We start from the raw sequence: 20,228 nt of genomic DNA on the forward strand, positions 1-20,228 counted from the left end.
TGTATACATACATGTATACACAGACACATACAGAATACAACACTTGTTGGGCAGTAGTGGTAGACACCTTTAATTCCAGCATTCAGGAGGCAGAAGCAGGCTGAATTTGAATCCAGCATGGTCTATTGAGGGCCAGTACAGCTGAGGCTACACAGAAAAACTTTGTACTGAAAAAAACCCATGGACCCGGAGCAAGCAGGGTCTGGAGTGAGCCAGACTGGAGCAAGAAGGAAAAGGGATGGGGAAAAAAAAGAAAAAAAGGAAAAACCTAAAATAGAGAAAAACCAACCTATAGAACGACAGTGACAGGGACACAGCATATCTTGTATTATAAGACCACGGATGGCTCACAACCATGCGTGATGTAATGAGATCTGACACCCTCTTCTGGTGCATCTGAAGACAGCTATAGTGTACTTACATATAATAAATAAATCTTTAAAAAAAAAAAAGACCACATTTCTGCTTCCTACTAACCTACAACCTAAGTCATCCTAAAGACACTGGCTCATTAGGAAGGCTAGCTGACATGGCCTTGGTGTCTGAGAATATACTGTCTTCTCCATGTCTTCTTCTGTGGAAAATGCTCCACAATAATTCTCAAAGACCAGAAGGGCAAGACTGTTCCAACTAGTAGCTGCCCGTCTTTGTCTTCCCTCCCTGGATAAGCTGCTGCCAAAAGACAAGATAGATAGAAGACAGACTCAGGATGGCTCTGGGGATAAAATACAGTTTGAAGAGTCAATCCCTGTTTTTGGTTTGGTTGGTTGGTTTTTGTATTGTTTCTTGTTTTATGTGAAGTGAAGCAGGACCACAACTGACAACTTGATTTCCTCAACTGTACAGATGTCCAAGGCCTTGGTTATTGTTATGGTTAGCCCTTTTGCTTGGCTTTTCTTAAGGAGGTAGTATTGGGATTTTTTTGTTTGGGTTGATTCATAGTAGGTCCTCTTGCAAAGCCCTGGTTAAACTTCAGGTTTTCCAGCCTCCTTCACCCAAGGAGTTGATTTTATGTGTGACACAGCCATATCTGCCCGGTGGGCCAGCTTTCCATTGTACCACCTACCGAAAACAGCTCTCTGCCCACAGTAGGGTCTGACAGCTTTCATTTCCACAACAATGAACGCTCCTGGTTTTGTGGTTTACTTTGATTTGTTGTTCTTCATCTGCCACACATATGGAATTCACAGTATTTTCCTGAATTTCCCTTTTTCTGGGAGCGATTGCACACACTCTCATGGGCAAGGTCAATCTTTGCTGTTGTAGGAAGTGTGGTGTGCATTGGGGGGTGGGCTTTGAGCAAATACAGAGCATTCACCCTCCCAAGGTCAGATTTTGAATACTGGCTTCTCAGTTCAGTATTGGACATCAAGCATCAGTTAACATTACCATAGACAACCTTTCATTGCTGACTGCTTTTCTCCAGGATTCACGAGCATTCACTGAATGCTGCACCTACGGGCTCAGGAAAAAAAAAAAAAAAGTTTGCCTGGGTGGGGGCGTTGAGAAACTGTTAATCTCTCTGCATTTCTCCTGGGAGTGAAATTGGTGCCACCTTGCCTGAAGGAAAGTGGTTACAGTTGGCAAAAGTAAGAGCAAGTGAGGTTTGTTTATCTGGGCTTTGGGAGTGGTGCTGGAGACTTAAGCCAGGGCCCTGAGCATCCCAGACAGGTGGTTCACTTACCCACCAATCCCAGGAGCTTCCTGCTTTTAGAACAGCAGTTTTCCCCCTAGAAATTTAGCCTACAGACATGAAAACAAAACAACAGTACTCAATGAATTCCACACACCTGTAAAGACAAAAGGTCCGAATACCCAATGGCCCTTCAAAAAGAGCTAATTAAATGGAATATCTGACATGGGGAAAGAGGAACATATTATACATTTATAACTGGAACTCTGTTATAACTGAAACTCTGGCTGGTTGGTGGGTCATGCCTATAATCCCAACAACCTGGAGACTAAGGAGAGAGGGTTGCCACAAGTTCAAGGCCAGACTGGTCTACATAACAATGAGACCCTGTCTCAAAAACCAAACAGGGTCAGCAAGATGGCTCAGCTTGCAGCCAGGCCCTGACGTCCTGAATCTTAGCCCCTGAACCTTCAGATGAAAGGAGAGGTCCAACTCCAGCAAGATATCCTCTGATCCCTACCTTCTCCAGAGAGGGAGAGGGGTATACCGAGAGGGGGAGGGGGAGGGAGGGGGAGAGGGAGAAGTTAGGAAATAAATACCACTTTTTAAAAACCCTTGGAAGCTTTGAAGTGGTGGCACATGACTTTAATCTTAGCACTTGGTAGGCAGAGGCTGATAGATCTCTGAGTTTGAGGCCAACCTGGTCTAACAGATTGAATTCCAGGACAGCCAGAACTACAAATAGAAAACTTGTCTTGAAAACCATAAATAAATAAATAAATAACCCTGGAAATGTATACAGGAAAATAAAACTCTTTCATTGCTTGGAAGGAGAAAATAGATGAACATGAAACGGATAATACATTTTCTATCATGTTAGGGCGTGTGTGTAGTAGCTGTCTATATGGGAGTGGGGATAACTGTGTGCCCTGGCAAATGTGTCAGAGGACAACTTGTGGAAGTCAGTTGTTTCCTTCCACAACAAGGGTCCCTGGAACTGAACTCGGGCTAGCTGAGAAGCAAGGTGCCACCCACTGGGAGTTGATCCACTTGAATGAAGTATTTGCTAAGTTTCTGCTTTTCTTTCTTTGCGATGCTGAGACTGAAGAAAGGTCTCGCCATTCCAGCCAAGTACACTACCTCCCACAGGTCACATGCCTCACTCTGGTAGTGTTTGTTTAAAATGTATGTAAGTTTAAAATTAAGTAGTGGAGGGGAGGGGCCAGAATCAGTTTGATTCCTTAAAGTAGTATCTGTATCCTTTCCGCAGATGGGATTCTACTAAGTAAACTAAGCCAGTCTCAGAAAGACGAGCTGTGCCTGTTTTTTTCCTCCTGTTTTTTTCCTCATGTGGCAATACTTGATTTCTATAGACATTCAAAGATGGTCAGTCACAGTGCATGGTGCATGTCTTTATCCCAACAGTGAGGAGGCAGAGGCAGGCTGATCTCTGAGTTCCTGGATAGCCAGGGCTACATAGTGAAACCCTGTCTCAAAAACAAGCAAACATTTGAAATGTAAATGAAGAAAATATCGAATAAAAAAAAAAAACAGCGGGGCGGGGGTGGTGCACACCTTTAATCCCAGCTCTTGGGAGGCAGAGGCAGGCAGATTTCTGGGTTCGAGGCCAGCCTAGTCTACAGAGTGAGTTCCAGGACAACTAAGGCTACACAGAGAAGCCCTGTCTCAAAAACAAACAAACAAACAAACAAACAAACAACAAGCAAACAAACAAAAAACAGATGTACACAACACCGGAAAGAAGCAGAAATTGTACCAGAGACAAAGATGAATAATGGGAGGGGGAGGGGGAGAAATGGGGAGGGGCACACTCCAAGTGCCTGGTACACTTACATGAAAATATCCTCATATAAACCGCTGCTGTGCATAGTGAAAAGGAAACGAAGCAGAAGGGTTAAAAAAAAATAAGTCGCTTTAATTTTGAAGAACTGAAATTTGATTTTGAAGAGGGAAATGTTTGCTGTCTAAAGTGTCTGGAGAAAAATGGATCAGCTCTTTGTGGTAAGACACCACAGTTGGCTAAAAAAAAAAAAAATGCTGGCCAGAGGGGGCAAAGGGGGTGCATGCCTTTTATACCAACGCTTGGGAGGTAGAGGCAGAAGCAGGTGGATCTCTGCATAAGATAATCCTGTCTCGAACCCCCCTGACTCCCCCAAAAAGTTAGCTGACTGTTCTTCATCTCGGGCCTTTGTTGTTACTTTAAAAATGGCTTTGATTCCAATGCAGTACAGACTCAGAGAATCTCCATTTTCTGCTGTGTTCCACTATTTTTCTCACATTTTAACTGTTGACAAAATCTCCAGAAATATCCTGTCCAATACTGTTTCATTCAAAATGTGCTTTTTTTCTGAAACTGAAGTGTTGCTACCCATAACCTACTCCACTACACAGGACCTGCTCTGCACACAGAATTTGGTTGCTGGCATTCCACCATGAGGGGGCACAAGAGCCTCCTGTATTGATAGAATTCTGCAAGGCAGACTAAAGTTTTGGGGTGGGGGGGTGGGGGTGGGTGTGAGATGCCAAAGTTTTTAAGTCCAGACTCCATTTTAGAGCACCTGACCTAAGTTTGAACTCAGGTAAACTAACAGGCTGGTACCTAGCATTAGCTCCCAAATTGCCTCCAACAAAATCCGAGCCTAGCTCCAGTCTCTAGTCTAATCCCAGTAAAACCAGAGTTTCCAGGTTACACCCTCAACAAGACCAGTGTCTCTAAGTTATTCCCCCAACAATCCTCCACTCCAGGGTACAAGCCCATCCCCTGCCTAAGGACCACCAATGCAGAACAGAGCAGAAGTTTATGATATGACTCTCAGCACCAGCCAATTATGTTAACAGTCACAGCAGCTTTCCAATTAGCTGTTTGCACACGTATTCCCTGCTTGCTGCTTACTATAAAACCTTGCCCTGATAAGATATTCTTTGCTCCCCCCACACACACACCACCAAAACGATCCTGCGTGGTGGTGGTGTATTGGGGGGTCCGAGCAAGCTTGAATAGAATAAAGACCCTGCTGTGAGTCGCATCAGATTGGTTCCTGTGTGTGTTTGAGGATCACTAACATTTCCCTGGCATAACAGTGTTGTAAGACAAGGCTTCTCTGTATATGCTTGCCTGATCTAGAACTCACTGTGTAGACCAGGCTCGCTTCAAACTCACAGATCCACCTGCCTCTGCCTCCCCAGTGCCGGATTAAAAGTGTGTGTGCCACTAGCACGAATTTAGACAGAGCTTTTTTGTAATCGAGTGGAAACACATTTCCCTTATACTCCAAACAGGAAGTCTTTCATCTGTGTTTAGTCACGGACTCAAACATGTACTTGCTTTAGCAATGATCATTTCCTGAGGGAAACATAAAAAATTATTTTGAGACAATATCGCATGTAGCTCAAGGTGGCCTGGAGCTCACTATATAACTAAAGATGACCCTGAATTTCTGATCTAGCTCCCAAAGAGTTAAGAGTATTATGTGCCACCTAGTCCTGTTTTTGAATTCCTAGTGATCAACTTCACAGCTTTACAGATGCTGGGCAAGGTCAATCAAATCTCCTACAACCCCGTCCCCTCAACCTGTTTATGTGTTTGCTTGTGTGAAATCAGGATCTCCTGTAGCTAAAGCTGACCTCCACGTAGCTGAAAATGATCTCAAACTCCTGACCCTTCTGCCTCTAACTTTTTTCTTTCTTTCTTTTTTTGATTTTTCAAGACAGGGTTTCTCTGCATAGCCCTGGCTGTCCTGGAACTCACTTTGTAGAACAGGCTGGCCTCAAACTCAGAAATCAGCCTGCCTCTGCCTCCCGAGTGCTGGGATCAAAGGCCTGGGCCACCAGCACCTGGCTAGCCTGCCTCTGTTTTAAACTGGGCCTGGTGGTATACATTGGAATCCCAGTGCTAGGGAGGCAGAGGCAGATGGATTTCTGAGTTTGAGGTCAGCCTGGTCTACAGAGTGAGTTCCAGGACAGCCAGGGCTACACAGAGAAACACTGTCTTGGAAAAGAAAAGAAGAGAAGAGAAGAGGAGAGGAGAGGAAAGGAGAAGAGAGAAGAGAAGAGAAGAAAAAGCAAACAAAAAGCGGAGGGAGGGGGACAAAGAGCCCAGTGATTAAGAACACTTGTACTTACAGAGAACCTGGGACTGAGTCCCAGCACCCACATGTGGCTCCTAACTCCAGTTCAGGGAATCGGATGCTTTTTCTAACCTCTCCAGCACCAGAAACACACCTGGTACACAGGTATACATGCAAGAAAAAAACACTCATACACATAATTTTTTGTTTGTTTGTTTTTGGTTTATCGAGACAGGGTTTCTCTGTATAGCCCTGGCTGTCCTGGAACTCACTCTGTAGACTAGGCTGGCCTTGAACTAACAGAGATCCACCTGCCTCTGCCTCCCAAGTGCTGGGATTAAAGGCATGCGCCACCACTGCCCGGCATACATTTTTTTAAAATCAAAAAAAAAAAAAAAAAAAAATTAAAAAACAAGCCAAACCCAAACTTTTTATTTCCTTCAAAATATCTGAATGGTCTAGAAAGCTCTGGTCAGAATTCTCAAGGACAGATTCAGAATGCTAATGCAGTGAAGACTGGCACATTAGCAAGCCTTTGTCTTCCCAGAGACCACAGGATGCGGGGACAGTCTTTGGAGTGCTCCCGGCAAGGAACCTTGGAGGATCGGCTAGGGCTACAGTCCCTCCTTCAGATCTGAGATGGCAGACAACTCACCCACTCGGCATTGGAATAAGAATAGCCTCTCATCCAGAGATTAACAATACTTATTACAGGGCTGAAGAAATGCCCAGTTAGTTAAAAGCATTTGTTGCTTTTGCAGAGGATTTGGATTCGGTTCCCAGCACCTACCTGGTAAACTCATAACGGCCCACGCCAAGGGACATTGAACACCCTCTTCCGACAACGTACACATATAGTATACCTACACATACAGGTACAAAAATCTATACCTAGTAAAAATAGAATTACAAAAAAACCATTTATTGAACACAGGAGTGGTGCTCCTCCCTGTAATCCCAAAGAATCAGAAGGCTGAAGCAGGAGGATTGATATCAGAGAAGAGCCTGGGCTACAAATGAGACCTGCCTCAAAAAGAACAAAATTTAAGAAACACAATTGTGTGATGTGTATATATCTATTCCAATGCTGATGTGAATATATGTGGAGTATATATGTGTATGTATGGTGATATATATGTGTGAATTTATCTCAATAGTGATATGTGTATAAAGAGGTATGTGTATATGTATGCATATGGTGATATAAATGTAGTATAGCCGGGCAGTGGTGGTGCACATCTTTAATCCCAGCACTTGGGAGGCAGAGGCAGGCGGATTTCTGAGTTTGAGGCCAGCCTGGTCTACAGAGTAAGTTCCAGGACTGCCAGGGCTACACAGAGAAATTCTGTCTCGAAAACAAGAACAAAAAACAGAATAACAAAACAAATAAATGTAGTATAACGTGTTTATCTGGTCACTGTTGTGTGTTATCATCCTGATTCGACCTAGGTCCAGGACAGTTGTAACCATATATTCCTGCCTTCAACCCTTATTTCCAGAGATGAATACAGAAACACACCACTGAGGTACCCACAGTAAGTGGGAGATTCCTACTCTAGTGGAGAAAAGGTACAAATAAGAGGCTAGTACAACAGGTTTGTGAGCGTCCAGGAGGAAGAAGAAAGCTGACCGTAGGGAGGGGCTCTCTCAACAGAGATAAATATGCATCTCAGACTAGCAAAACCGGCCAGTGCTCTCAGTTCCTGGCACTCAGCAGATAAAGGCAGGGTAATCTCTGTGCGTTCAAGGACAGCCTGATCTACTGTATAGATCCAGGCTAGCTAAGGGTACAGAGTTAAGACCCTACCTAGATACAAAACAACAAAAACAAAGCAAAAGAAATAAGCTTGTATCTGGGGGAAGGAAGGATAAACTAGGGCAGAAAAAGCTGCCTATTATGCACGCACGCACGAGTGAGATTACTTAAACCTTAATAAGGCAGACAAAGGAAGCTGGGCTTTTTTTTTTTTTTAATTGAACGAGGTGCTGATCGTGGCAGCATGTGCCTAACCTTCCCAGCACTTGGGAAGTGGTGGGGAGAGGATAGTGAGGTGGATGGAGGTCAGCCTTAGCTAGACCACAGTATCGCGGTTTCCTTACTGCTCACAAAAGGGAGAGCAGTTATGCGCTGGAAACACAGACTTCTCTCCACAGACGAGGGTTTTCTCCCACTGCTGTCAATAGCACTTGCTACACGTACTTGTTCTTAAGTCTCCTACACGTAGGTGTTAAATGTATAGAATCACATACAAAGCTTTGTTTGGAGATAGGGTCCCACTTAGCCCAAACTGGCCTAGAACTTGCTTTGTAGTTAAGACTGGTCATGAACTCCAGATATCCTCCTGCCTCCCAAGAAGATGGACCAGGAACAGGGATTAAACAATTTGCCTTAGGTCATAAAGCCAGAAAGCTCCCCACATGGGATTTATTCCACGTTAACTATCAAACTGGTCTCAATTAGGGTAAACTGAAAACCTACTTTGGTGGCTCTTCAACCCTCACAAGTCCCACTTCCCCTAAGGCAGCAATTCACATTCCATGTTACAAACTAGACAGTGTTTCACAACAGGGTGGATGCCTAAGCTTAAGATTCCACAGGCTATAATCTGTTCAGGCATTTACAAGGATTCAAACGGACACCGGGAAAAGGGTACTGGCTCTTTTCATATTTTAATGACGACGCACATTTTAATCACTTCAATTTTATTTTTTATTTAGAGTGGTAACCTTGGGATTCACATCAGAATGCGCAGCAGGGATCCAGGAATATCTTGCTAGGATGTAACAAAGCTAAAAATCCCGCCAGAACCAAACACTGGCCACAGCTTAACCTGCATCCAGGTCGGAGACACAAGGACTGGAAACTGGCTTCACTCGATACACTGGCCTAGCTCCAGGGTCTTCATGGATTCCTCCAGCTTCAGCACTCCTGCGTGAGAAACACCAAACAGGATTAAGTGTCATGGAACAGGAGGAAGGCCGCATGATTCACCAGCTCTTTAAGCATGTTTTTGTGGACCTCTAATTAGAACCAGGGCTCCACTGGGCCAGTTCTAACGTTCTCCTAGAAACCTGGAGATGGGAGTGGGGTGGGGCAGGGTTACCTCAGATAACCCTGCCCAGAGGGATAAGTCCCTACCCCTTCTCACCTTAAGACTTACGTCTGGGCCCCCGAACTCCCAAAAGGTTGTCAGAGACGGCCTAGAGACCAAGGAGGAGTCCCAGGTGATGCCCAAAAGTAAGGCATCCTCAGAGGGATGCAAGCAGTGGAGATGTGAAAAGGGAGGTAAACTCGGTGGAGGCAGGAGGCTACTCCACCGCACCTTGGTTCAGGGCACCTGTTAGAGACTCTCACCTTTTTGCTGGCGCAGGTGGTACCTCTCAGCCATGGACTGAAGCATCCATTTAGCCCGAATCTTGTTGTTTTGAGAGCCGTAAATGAAGACCTCGATAAGTTCTTCGGGAGATTCCAGGTTCTTCAGCTCAAACATGGCCTGGCTCACCTGCTCGATGTGAGACATTCGAGATCCCTGTGGGCCTGTCCGGGGAAAGGCAATGAGCATAGTTCCAAGACCCGGAGCTTTGGGCCTTGGCAGCGAGGTCAAGAGTAGCTACTCACCAAACAGATATTTCAGCACCAGCGACTGGACCTGGAATACTTCTGGATCTTTCAGGTCTTCAGGAACTTTCACCCACGGGGGGATATCTTTACGGGTCACGAGGGTCACCATCATCCTGCCAAGGAACCAGACTTCAGGGAAGACGAGATCAAGCTTATCCACCACGCACGGCCCACAGCTCCAGGTTCAGGAAGTTTTAGTACCTGTGTGGGCGGTGTTTTACTAGACCACGCCCACTAGGGCCCGCCTCCTATGGGGCCCAATCCCAGGCGGCTCCCGCAGGCTATGCCCCTGGGGAGACTAAGGCAGGCCGCCTGCCTGATTCAAGCTAACTAGGTTTGTCGCCTGTATGTGTATTCGAATCTGGGGGTGGGGGTGGGGGTGGGGGGGGGTCTTGGGAATAGAAGTCAGTGCTGGTGACCTTCCTCTGGGAACTGACGGGGTCTGAACCCCAAAAAAGTGGAGAATCCACGCTGGAAAGTTCAAAGACTTCTAAAAGACTATAGCTTTTCCCATCCCGAAAGAATCAGATACTGGGATCTCATTTTGTCAGATGCCAAAGCAACTCCCAAGAACTCAACAATGATTCTTGTCATTTAATAAAAATGAAAAGGAAAATTGGAATTTTATTCTTTCCACCTAAAGCTCTAGGTGTCTTTAAAGTGTACCCACTATCTTCCTTCAAGGCCCTGGTTTGGATGGTTTTTCTCTGTGTAGCCCTGGCTGTTCTGAAACTCACTCTGTAGATCAGGCTGGCCTTGAACTCAGAAATCTGCCTGCCTCTGCCTCCAAGTGCTGGGATTAAAGGCATGTGCAGGCCTGGAAATCTTAGGGCAATGCTTTACAATAGAGAAGATGAGACAAAGCTGGTCAATTGTCATGTAAAGAGTGAGAGAGCCCCCCCCCCTTTAAATTAGATAGAAGGGCATTAAATGTGCTAATGTTCTGGACTCAACGACTATTTCAATGCAAGGAAGAAAATAAACAAATGTGAACAGCATTACAAAATTGTTTAGAAATGTCTACAGAGTGTCTGGAGTAAACACTTGGGAGGTAGAAGAAGCCTGGGTTCAAAGCCAGGCGAGGCTGTGCTGTGGAGACCCCCGTTTCCACAACAACAAAAGTGGGAACTTGAGAGCTGGCTCAGTCATTAAGAACACCTGTGTGGTGTCAATTTAGGTGGTGTGGAGGCCAGAGGTCAGAATCCCTGAGACTTACAGGACTACATAGGCACTAAGGACTTAAATTTGGATCTCCTGGAAAAGCAGTAATCCTTTCTAACTGCTCACCTCTCTCCAAGTGTCTATACCCTCAACTCTTCTGTAGTTTTGATATATATTTATATAGTGTAGGAGGTTATAGATGAAAAAGATAAATAAAATGGACAGAACATGACTACTCTTAGGTATGATGGACAAAGTGGCCAAGAAAGTAAACACCAAGGCCTGGTAACCACAATAGGTGGAGTGTATAGGGAAGGGCACTGGGAAGGGCAGCCCAGTCCCTGGACTAGAGAAGTTTTAGGTAGGCAGGGGGCAGGATATGCTAGACTCTGGGGAGGAAGAATGCAGGCAGAGCCAAGAGGTCAGGTTCCATTTGTTGTGTTAAATAGGCACCTCAGCCATTTGTCTGGGATTTGAAACCTGTTACATGCGCTTAGTGTGGAGGACAACCTAGAAGTTGTTTCTTTCCCTCCACAATGTGGGTTCTAAAACTTGAACTACGGACAAGTTCCTCTACCCACTTGAACCATCTCAGCCATCCTTGGTATTTTTGTTGTTTTCCAAGATTGGGATTCACACCACCACCACCACCACCCAATCTCTTGACTTTTTAATTGAAAGAGAAAATGGATGTACTATACAGTATCAGTTTGCTAAAAAAAAAAAAAAACAAACAAACAAAAAAAAACAAGACACTTGGAGGGGGAGTGTCTAAACCATCATAACTTACAAGTCTTCATCTCTAATTTCTTTGGTTGGAGGGGCATCTGAGCACTGGGAAACTGGATATTCCCAACCCCCAACCCCCATCACCGGTTTTTCAAGTCAGGGTTTCACAGTGTAGCCTGGGCTATCCCAGAACTCTGTAGACCAGACTGGCTAGGAACCGAGAAATCCGTCTGCCTCTGCCTCCCGAGTGCTGGGATTAAAGGCGTGTGCCACCACGCCCGGCTATGTCCTCAATTTTAAAAAGTTATTAGAGGCAATCCTGCACAAACTCTGTGTGTGTGTGTGTGTGTGTGTGTGTGTGGTTTTGACAGGATCTCATGTAACTTGTGCTACTGTGCTGGCCTCTAACTCCAATCTGGGCCTCACTGTATGGGCTATTCTCTAGAGGCTTAAACACTATCTTCATCAACAAGGGGCATTATTGCAGGGGCTGGGAGACTTTGCCCGAAGAGTGAAAGAAGGTTGCCTCGATGCTTGCTGAGTAGGCCAGAAAGAGAAGTTCCTGACACCTACAGATACTCAGATATTTGGGGTGTGTCACAGAGAAAGCCTCTCCTTTCCAGTGCCTGGGGCCCCCTTTTCATGCCATCCTTAGTACCCATACACACACAGCTCCCCAACTTCTGTGCCAAAAGGTGGAGCCATCAAGTCTTCTTTTTTCCCTCCTTCCTATTAAAATAAAAAAAAAAAACAAAGAGCATATTCCGTTTGGCTAGTGAGCCACGTATACTAGCTAAACACAGGAACCAGGTACTAGTCAGGGTTCTCTAGAGTCACAGAACTTATAGGTAGTCTCTATAGAGAAAGGGAATTTGTTGATGACTTAGAGTGTGCAGTCCAACTCCCAACAATGGTCAGCAGTAGCTGTAAATGGAAGTCCAAGGATCTAGCAGTTGCTCAGTCCCACAAGGCAAGCAGGTGAAGAGAGAGAAAAATCTCCCTTCTTCCACTGTCATTATGTAGGTCTCCAGCAGAGGATGTGGCCCAGACTAAAGGTGTGTGCCACCACACCTGGATCTGGGACTTCCTTTATCTCAGATGACCTTAAACTCAGAGATCTCCCTGTCTTCTGAGATTCATAGCTACTATGCCTCAAGATCTCCATGCCAAGATCCAGGTCAGAAATTTGTATCTCCCAGCCTCCAGATTAGGATCACAGGTGAGCCTTTCAATTCTGGATTGTAGTTCATTCCAGATATAGTCAAGTTGACAACCAGGAATAGCCACTATAAAACCCAAAGCCTGAAATCTTTTTTTAAATTAATTTATTTATTATATGTGACTACACTGTAGCTGTCTTCAGACACTTCAGAAGATGGAGCATCAGATCTCATTACGGATGGTTGTGAGCCACCATGTGGTGACTTGGATTTGAATTCAGGACCTCTGGAAGAGCAGTCAGTGCTCTTAACCTCTGAGCCATCTCCCCAGCCCAAGCCTGAAATCTTGAGTTCTCATCACTACAGGACACACTGAGCTTAGCTGACCATTTCCACACACCACCAAACAATCCTGGCTCCTTTCGAAAAACTTTTGGTTGGAAGAAGTAGAAAATCAAATGGTTGTGTTTGGAGCCCTTCAAAAAGGTCAGCATAGGAACTTTGGGAAGGTCATGAAACACTCATCCCTCTGAAAGGGGGAGTCTAATTAGCATTTCTCTGACCACAGGGTGGGAATGGACCTGCGGGTGGGGTCACATTCCACACAGCTGACTGTTGCTCACCTTCAGACAAGGTAAGTCCTTGTCACCTCATTTCCTAAAGACCAATCAGTTTAAAGGGTGCACTGGGGCTGGAGAGATGGCTCAATGGTTAAGAGCACTGAAGGCTCTTCTGAAGGTCCTGAGTTCAAGTCCCGCATGGTGGCTTACAACCATCTGTATTGAGACCTGACACCCTCTTCTGGGGTGTCTGAAGACAGCTACAGTGTACTTACATATAATAAACAAGTAGATCTTTTTTGTTTTGTTTTCGAGACAGGGTTTCTCTGTGTAGCCTTGGCTGTCCTGGAACTCAGAGACCAGGCTGGCCTTGAACTCAGAAATCTGCCTGCCTCTGCCTCCCAAATGCTGGGATTACAGGTTTGCGCAACCACTCCCGGTTTATAAATAAATCTTTAAAAAAAAAAAAAAAAGAAAGAAAGAAAAAAGGGTGCACTGTTCTGCCAATCAAATTGTGCCTAGTTGCTGATACTCCGTTCTGCCCCTGGAAACCATATAAGAACTCGCTGAACGGGTGCTGGGGGTCGCCACCTCTCCTTCGGGTCTGGGACCACCCCAGTGTACTGGAACAATAAATTCCTCTTGCTTTTTGCATCAATCCTGGCTCCAAGTGGTTCACTGGGGGGGGGGGGGGTGTCCCCGGTAAGCTAAAGCTCCCCAGAGTCTTACACCTTCACTCTGACTCCATGTGCTGACAGACAAGATTATATGTTTGTGGCCAGGGTATGCTGACACAGGTGAAACCAACTAACACTTTTCCCCCCATGGCCATGAGGTTTTTGGCCTGTATGTATGTCTGTGCACCATATTGGTGACCATAGAAGCCAGAAGGGGGCATTAGGTCCCCCGGAATCAGTGTTAGGTTGATTTTTGAGTAAGCACGTAAGTTCTGGCAGCTGAACCTGGGTATCCTGCAAGCCAAACCAAGTGCTCTTAAGTTCTCAAAGACAACTTTCCCATCCCTGACACTACTCCCCTGGCCCAGCAGAGTTCTCCCATCATCCTGGATAATTTAAAGTCAACTTGACACAAGCTAGAGTCACCTGGGAAGAGAAACTCTCAATTAAGAAAATGCCTCTGTAAGATTTTCCTAAAGGCAATTCTGTAGTACGTTTTCTTAATTAGTGATTGGTAGGGGAGAGCCCAGTCCATTGTAAGTGGAGTCACCCTGGGCAGGTGTATTAACAAGGTGAGCAAGCCATGAAGAGCAAGCCAGTCGGCATGGTCCTCTCCTCCATTGCCTCTATATCAGCTCTCGCCTGGAGTTGCAGCCTGGCTTTCCAGAATGTCTCTCAAGTTAGTCCTGGTGTTTTTTTATCACAACATTCCTGAGGTCCTCCAAAGGTTATCCCCAAACACTCCTTGTAGTTCTGAGAGGCTGCCAATCAGCAGGTTTCCCAGGGAGTCATGAGAAAAGAACCCAACCCTCTTTGGGCCTGGGGAAGTCTCCAGCAGTCATTCATTCCTTATGGCTGTCTTTGCCCTAGAAGTTGGGACGAGTGGAGTCAGCTGTTTTGTTTCCCCCTCGTGCTAAATGTTTGGGAGCATGAGCTGAAAATGTTCAACGAAGAATGGCAAATGCCCAGGTCTGTTTCCTGCAAGGAGAATGCACTTCTCAGCAGCCAAGTGCTTGAACTCCGTTGTGTCACTGGCTTCTCTGAGTCACCACCACCATCAGCCACGGACCCTGAAGACTAAGTGCTTTTCTTTTTAAGATTTATTTTATGCATATGAGTACACGGTAGCTGTACAGATGGTTGTGAGCCTTCACGTGGTTGTTGGGAATTGAATTTTAGGACTTCTGCTCACTCTGGCCCAAAGATTTATTATAAGCAAGTACAGCCGGGCGTGGTGGCACACACCTTTAATCCCAGCACTCGGGAGGCAGAGGCAGGCAGATTTCTGAGTTCGAGGCCAGCCTGGTCTACAGAGTGAGTTCTAGAACAGCCAGGGCTACACAGAAGAACCTTGTCTCAGAAAAAAAACAAAAAACAAAAAAAGTACACTGTAGCTGTCTTCGGACACACCAGAAGAGGGCATCAGATCCCATTACAGATGGTTGTGAGCCACCCTGTGGTTGTCAGGAATTGAACTCAGCCCAGTCATGTGCTTTCCTGGTGCTGCTAGAACCCAGGGCACCTGGCTTGTGGGTGGAGCAGCTACTGTTGCTCCCTGGAAAACTTTTCCAAGCTGTGGCTATTCTAGTCAGGTACCTTGAGTTGTATCAGGTTCAAAACCTGGTTGCAACCAGCATAGTGGCTGAGACACAACTGGATTTAAAAGTTTTGCAGCTCTATAAGTTACATGAAAAATGTAGCAGTAGAAAAGTGTGTGTACATGTGTGTAGTTGTTCAGTTTGGCAAGTCCATTTTAGCATATGTGATGGCCCATGTCTCTCTCTCGGCTCTTCGCATCTTCAAACGGATGCTATTGTCTTACTAGTTCCTCCACTACAGGTTATTTTGGTCAAATAAAATCTTTACACATGCTCAGAAACAAAAAGAGGGTCTGGTAAGATGGCTCAGCAGCTGAAGAGCTTGCCAGCCAAGCACGAAGACCTGTATCCGAGCCCATAGAGAGGAAGGAAACGGCTCCAGGGTTGTCTTCAGTCATCCCCATGGGTGCCATGAGATGCGCTGAGCCCTTGCCCCCGCCGCGCCCCCACCCCCTTACAGCAGTTGTAAGACAAAGTGCAGGCACAGCTAGGCCTGCATCATGGAGTTGTTGCTTCTGTTCTATTACCTCCCTCTCGTTGCTGAGCCAACTGCTTAGGTCCCAAGCACTCAGATTAGGTGCTTGGCATAATGCTAATGCATAATTTACATTGGCCCTTAAGTGAGAAGAAAAGAATGTCAGAGCACTCTGCCTGTTTTCAATATCCGCAGGGCAGAACAGGAATGGTGGGCCACACTCCTCATCCCAGAACTGGGGAGGTAGAGGTCCGAGGAGCTGGAATTTAAGGTCATTCTTTGCCATTTATCAAGTTGCAGGCAGAGTACATTTCAATCTCCTAGCCTCCTCCCCGCACCTGGGAGGGAGAGGCTAATCAAAGGAGGTGGGGGTGGGGGCAGCCAGTAGGCATAGAACTTGCTACAAAAACAGAACTGGGTTTATTTTTCCAGCGTTTGATTAAAAAGCCAGGCACCCAGGCCACACCTGTATGTAACCCTAGTGCTGAGAAAGCAGAGAATAGAGGCGTCTTGGTGCTTACCAGCTGGACTAATTAGCCTAATAGGTGAGGTCTAGGTTCAGCAAAAGACCCCGACTCAAAAAACTACAATGGAGCATGGTGTGGTGGCCCCTCCTTTACTCTCAGGATTAGGAGACAGAGGCAGGAAGATCTCAAAGCTTGAGGCCAGCCTGGTTTACAGAGCAAGTTCCCAACATCCAAGGCCACTCCCTAAGGAGTGAGACCCATACCTTTAATTCCAACACTCCAGGAGGCAGGGGCAGGTGAGTTCCCTGGCCACACAGATTTAAAGATAGGATTCCAGGACAATCAAGGCTACACAAAGAAAGCTATTCTTGAAAACCACAAACAGACAAAAACATAAAAGTACAGAGATTGAAGCAGACATCAGTTAACCTCTGGACTCTCCTTGCAAGTCTGTGTGTGTGTGTGTGTGTGTGTGTGTGTGTGTGTGTGTGTGTATGGGTGCACATGCACAGAATATTGGCAAATGGATAAGAGAATCCAGCACAGATCTGTTAAATGTGTTAACTTCTTTGGGCTATCGCAACAAAATAACCCAGACAGTTTAAACAACAGAAATGAGTCCCTGTAATTAGAGTTAGAAGTCCAAAATGGAATTGTCACTGCTTTAGTGTCTGGGTCTACTCTGGTCATCACATGATCTTCCCCAGGTTCACACCTTTGTTTACATTTTCTTTAGGAGTGCATGTTCACAGGTATAGTGATGAAATGACTTAATTTTATATTCATTGCATCCCTTTTTCCTCTGAGACTTGTGCTTGTATCTGCTGAGCCACCACTCTAGCCCCTTTTGAAAGGCTCTGGGGCTGGAGAGATGGCTCAGAGGTTAAGAGCTGAGGTCACGAGTTCAATTCCCAGCAACCACAGAGTGGTTCACAACCATCTGTTAATGGGATCTGATGCCCTCCCTCGTCTGGGGTCTCTGAAGAGAGCGACAAAAACCAAAAACAGCCTTTGTCAGAGAGAGGGGGGGGGAGGAAGGAAAAAAAGAGGCCGGTTCTATCTGTGAAGTGGAATCATGGCCTGGTGATTAAGAGCATCGGGTTGCTCTTCCAAGGACCCAAGTTTGATTCCCAACACCCACATGGAAGCTAACAATAGTTGCGGAGGGATCTGATGCTCTCTTCTGGCCTCTGCAGGCACCAGACACACACGTGGTGCACATACAGACATACAGATAGATACAGGCAAAACCACCCTTACACATAAATAAAAACAGCAAAGCTTTATCTGAAAATATGCTACTCATAGCCTGTGGTCCTGAGTTTGGGGGCTCAAGTATAGGCTAATAAATACAAATTCTGGTAGAAACATAGAATTTTGTCCAGAAGTTACTAAAAAGTTTTAAGTTTTATGCATGAACCTATTCATAAATCTGCTAATGATGATCAATCTGCTTAAACGGTATTGACTTTTTTTAAATCAAGTTCACACCAGAAAAAAAAAAGTATGACAAATTTCTGTGAGAAAACCGGAGTTCCTGGGGTGGGGCCCAGGTAACAGGAAGCATAGTAACAGCTTAGCAACCTTGAGCAGAAATGATTGCCCCAAAGTCATGTTTCAGCATCCTGAGCATGTTAGAGCTGCAAATTAATGTATCCTCTCACGGGGAATCACTGGAGAAGGGGCCCAGGACATTGTTTTGAGGCCCTTCCAAAGTGAATTCTCCTGTCCAACCCCATTCCTGGTACAAGGATTCTCCAGAATTCTGGCTGGCCTTAAATTCAAGAGATCCACCTGCCTCTGCCTCAGGTGCTGGGATCAAAGGCATTGCACCACCACTGCCCAGCTCCCAAGTGAATTCTTGCACACTATAAATCAATGGTTCCCAATCTTTCTAATGCTTAGGCCCTTTAATACATTTCGCGTTGTGTTGATTTCCAATCGTACATTTCTTTGCTACTTCATAACTCGACCACTCTTCTGAATTGTAATGTAAATATCTGATATACAGGATTATATTCTGATCCCAGGTTGAGACTACTGCCTTAACTGGAGTAGGTTAAAAAGTACAAAAGGGTAGCCAGAAATGGTGGAGCACACCTTTATCACAGAACTTGGGAGGCAGAAGCAGGTAGATCGGAGTTCAAGGCCAGCCTGGTCTAAATAGGAGACTCCAGGACGGTCGGGGCGACATAGATATTCTGTCTCAATAAGGAAGGACAAAGGGATCAAGAGCTGACATTTTAATGATGCCCTTTTCCCAAACTACTGGGTAACTTAAAATAATTTGCTTGGGCCAGGCATGGTGGTGCATGTCTTTAATCCCAGCACTCGGGAGGCAGAGGCAGGCGGATTTCTGAGTTCGAGGCCAGTCTGGTCTACAAAGTGAGTTCACGGGCAGCCAGGGCTGCACAGAGAAACCCTGTCTCGAAAAAACAAAACAAAACAAACAAAAAAAAAAAACTTGCTTGACACAGGAGTTAGGGCCCACTTTTAAGTCAACTGTGCCATTCTTGAGGGCCAGACTGAAGTGTTGTTAGAAACCGTAGGAATACAACCTACATACTCCCCGAACCATCAACTGAATACTCAAGTGTTTATAAATTTTACTGTATGTGATCAAACCAACAGCATACCAAAAAAAATTTTTTATATTGGAATAGTTCTACAAATTGCTATTTGCAAAGAAAAATAAACAGGAGGTGCTCGTGAAGGCGGGTAAGAAAATACGTGTAGTGATTTAAGACTCCATCTGTGTTTCTCTTCCCTCCAGCGGAAGCGGAAAGCCAGCCAGTTTTAGCCCTTTCTTACTTAACTTGCTTAGGATTGAGGAGGCACGAATTTTCAAGAACTCTTCAACTTCTTTCACCTTCACAGCTGGAAAAGGATCAACACCAACAGTCAGGCGGGAGGGGCGCAGAGTTTTAAAGAGAAGGGCTTCTGGACCTGGAATCTGGGAAGACTGGTGCCTATGGCTGAGCAGGGGGGGTTAATGGACCTTGGTGTGTCGGTCTTTCCCTACCTTCCTGCCATTTAAGGGCTTTGGAAAGGGATACCCAGGGACAATGTAGTTTCCTGGTGTTTGGAAACTGAAAGAAATTGTGAGAAGCTGAGACTCTCCCGCGGCTTACTCCCCAGGTGGGTCGTCAAAATCCCTTACCTCTTTGGAGTTCGTTTTCTTTGTGCCAGGCCGCCATGTTCAAGAGAATATTTTTCATTCGCGTCTGTGCACTGGGTTGTCCAAAGATGGTGATTTCAGCTAGGTTCCCAGAGTTGACGGAGTCCACTGTCAGCAGGGCTTGGCACATCCACTCTATTTCTGAGATTTCCGCTTGGTCTGTGCCTAAACAGGTGAGGAAGAGACTCTAAGCAATTAGAACGGCTTCAGATGGGAAGGCGCGGTCTTTGAAGGGCAGATTAGACTGAGGGATGGGGCATGGACTTGCTGCCCCTAGCAGAGTACAGAGAGCTAACCCAAACCTTTGCTGCCCCTAAAAGGATACAGAGAGCTAACCCAGACCCCCCTGGGGTGAGCTCACCTATGACCCTTTCTGCCACCCAGGCTTCCATGTAGAGCACCAGAGGATTACTGACTTCCTGAATTGGGAACCACCAGGGCCGAGTGCGAAGTCTCAGGGACACAGGCAGGACGTTAAGCAGCTTCTGAGAGTCAGAGTCTGGCTTGGCGTCAGCATCAGCCGTGTGGGATGCCATACTGCAAGCAGGAGGACGGGGCGCTGCTTGGCAGCCGGTCTGGTCTCGCTTTTCAAAGCTGCCCAGCCCGACCCCGCCCCTTCTATGCCACGCCGGCGCCCCCCCCCCCCCTCCAGCAAGGCGCGCACCGCGCAAGTGGGTAGGCTGGGTCTGCCAACACTAACAAAGGTCCTCTACCAGGTCTTCAGACTGTCACATTCTAGGCCCTGCCCAGGATACTGCTGACACGAAGAATTTGATTTGGTGGCTTAATTGGAATCACCTCCTGTGCTCTACTTAATTCCGTGTTACTTTCAAAGATATAGCCCAGGGTAGGCTAGTAGAGTCTGTAGAATGTGCCTCGT

At 46.0% G+C, this 20,228-nt stretch overlaps 2 protein-coding genes across 2 annotated transcripts, besides 6 other annotated features; both read right to left on the bottom strand.

Moving 5' to 3' along the window:
• Positions 289-7,174: a transcriptional cis regulatory region, noted in NCBI's record as "EC(DppDn) region targeted for CRISPR interference". NCBI's record gives its function as "positively regulates Dppa5a and Ooep expression (modest effects) in mouse ES cells, and has cooperative activity with the EC(DppUp) regulatory element" and the evidence as "EXISTENCE:mutant phenotype evidence [ECO:0000015][PMID:27895109]".
• Positions 8,408-9,555, bottom strand: Dppa5a (developmental pluripotency associated 5A). Its single transcript, NM_025274.3, has 3 exons — positions 9,341-9,555; positions 9,077-9,259; positions 8,408-8,650 (listed from the first exon to the last, which is right to left on the bottom strand). Exons 1-3 carry the CDS (start codon positions 9,453-9,455, stop codon positions 8,592-8,594), a joined length of 357 nt encoding a protein of 118 aa, NP_079550.2. The 5' UTR covers positions 9,456-9,555; the 3' UTR covers positions 8,408-8,591.
• Positions 9,692-14,558: a transcriptional cis regulatory region, noted in NCBI's record as "EC(DppUp) subregion A targeted for CRISPR interference". NCBI's record gives its function as "positively regulates Dppa5a and Ooep expression (allele-dependent mild effects) in mouse ES cells" and the evidence as "EXISTENCE:mutant phenotype evidence [ECO:0000015][PMID:27895109, PMID:31784727]".
• Positions 9,692-17,835: a transcriptional cis regulatory region, noted in NCBI's record as "EC(DppUp) region targeted for CRISPR interference". NCBI's record gives its function as "positively regulates Dppa5a (moderate effect) and Ooep (strong effect) expression in mouse ES cells, and has cooperative activity with the EC(DppDn) regulatory element" and the evidence as "EXISTENCE:mutant phenotype evidence [ECO:0000015][PMID:27895109, PMID:31784727]".
• Positions 9,856-11,634: an enhancer, noted in NCBI's record as "-1 Dppa5a/Ooep pEnh or Dppa5a_1 fragment used in reporter assays". NCBI's record gives its function as "activates a Pou5f1 promoter by reporter gene assays in mouse ES cells" and the evidence as "EXISTENCE:reporter gene assay evidence [ECO:0000049][PMID:27895109]".
• Positions 14,539-17,835: a transcriptional cis regulatory region, noted in NCBI's record as "EC(DppUp) subregion B targeted for CRISPR interference". NCBI's record gives its function as "positively regulates Dppa5a and Ooep expression (allele-dependent mild effects) in mouse ES cells" and the evidence as "EXISTENCE:mutant phenotype evidence [ECO:0000015][PMID:27895109, PMID:31784727]".
• Positions 15,402-16,766: an enhancer, noted in NCBI's record as "-5.8 Dppa5a/Ooep pEnh or Dppa5a_4 fragment used in reporter assays". NCBI's record gives its function as "activates a Pou5f1 promoter by reporter gene assays in mouse ES cells" and the evidence as "EXISTENCE:reporter gene assay evidence [ECO:0000049][PMID:27895109]".
• Positions 18,259-19,944, bottom strand: Ooep (oocyte expressed protein). Its single transcript, NM_026480.3, has 3 exons — positions 19,710-19,944; positions 19,331-19,513; positions 18,259-19,047 (listed from the first exon to the last, which is right to left on the bottom strand). Exons 1-3 carry the CDS (start codon positions 19,882-19,884, stop codon positions 18,911-18,913), a joined length of 495 nt encoding a protein of 164 aa, NP_080756.1. The 5' UTR covers positions 19,885-19,944; the 3' UTR covers positions 18,259-18,910.
• Positions 19,945-20,228: the final 284 nt, after the last annotated feature.

The sequence above is a fragment of the Mus musculus genome, chromosome 9 (assembly GCF_000001635.26).
Source record: "Mus musculus strain C57BL/6J chromosome 9, GRCm38.p6 C57BL/6J".
Taxonomy (NCBI): domain Eukaryota; kingdom Metazoa; phylum Chordata; class Mammalia; order Rodentia; family Muridae; genus Mus; species Mus musculus.

What these genes read in the sequence shown, in the direction of transcription:
- Dppa5a (NM_025274.3), bottom strand. Translation starts at nt 9,455, where the DNA reads ATGATGGTGACCCTCGTGACCCGTAAAGATATCCCCCCGTGGGTGAAA. An exon ending in GGTGCTGAAATATCTGTTTG is followed by an intron (nt 9,260 to 9,340) that starts GTGAGTAGCTAC and finishes TTCCCCGGACAG; the next exon opens with GCCCACAGGGATCTCGAATG. An exon ending in CCACCTGCGCCAGCAAAAAG is followed by an intron (nt 8,651 to 9,076) that starts GTGAGAGTCTCT and finishes TTTCTCACGCAG; the next exon opens with GAGTGCTGAAGCTGGAGGAA.
- Ooep (NM_026480.3), bottom strand. Translation starts at nt 19,884, where the DNA reads ATGGCATCCCACACGGCTGATGCTGACGCCAAGCCAGACTCTGACTCT. An exon ending in GGTGGCAGAAAGGGTCATAG is followed by an intron (nt 19,514 to 19,709) that starts GTGAGCTCACCC and finishes TCACCTGTTTAG; the next exon opens with GCACAGACCAAGCGGAAATC. An exon ending in AGAAAACGAACTCCAAAGAG is followed by an intron (nt 19,048 to 19,330) that starts GTAAGGGATTTT and finishes ATCCTTTTCCAG; the next exon opens with CTGTGAAGGTGAAAGAAGTT.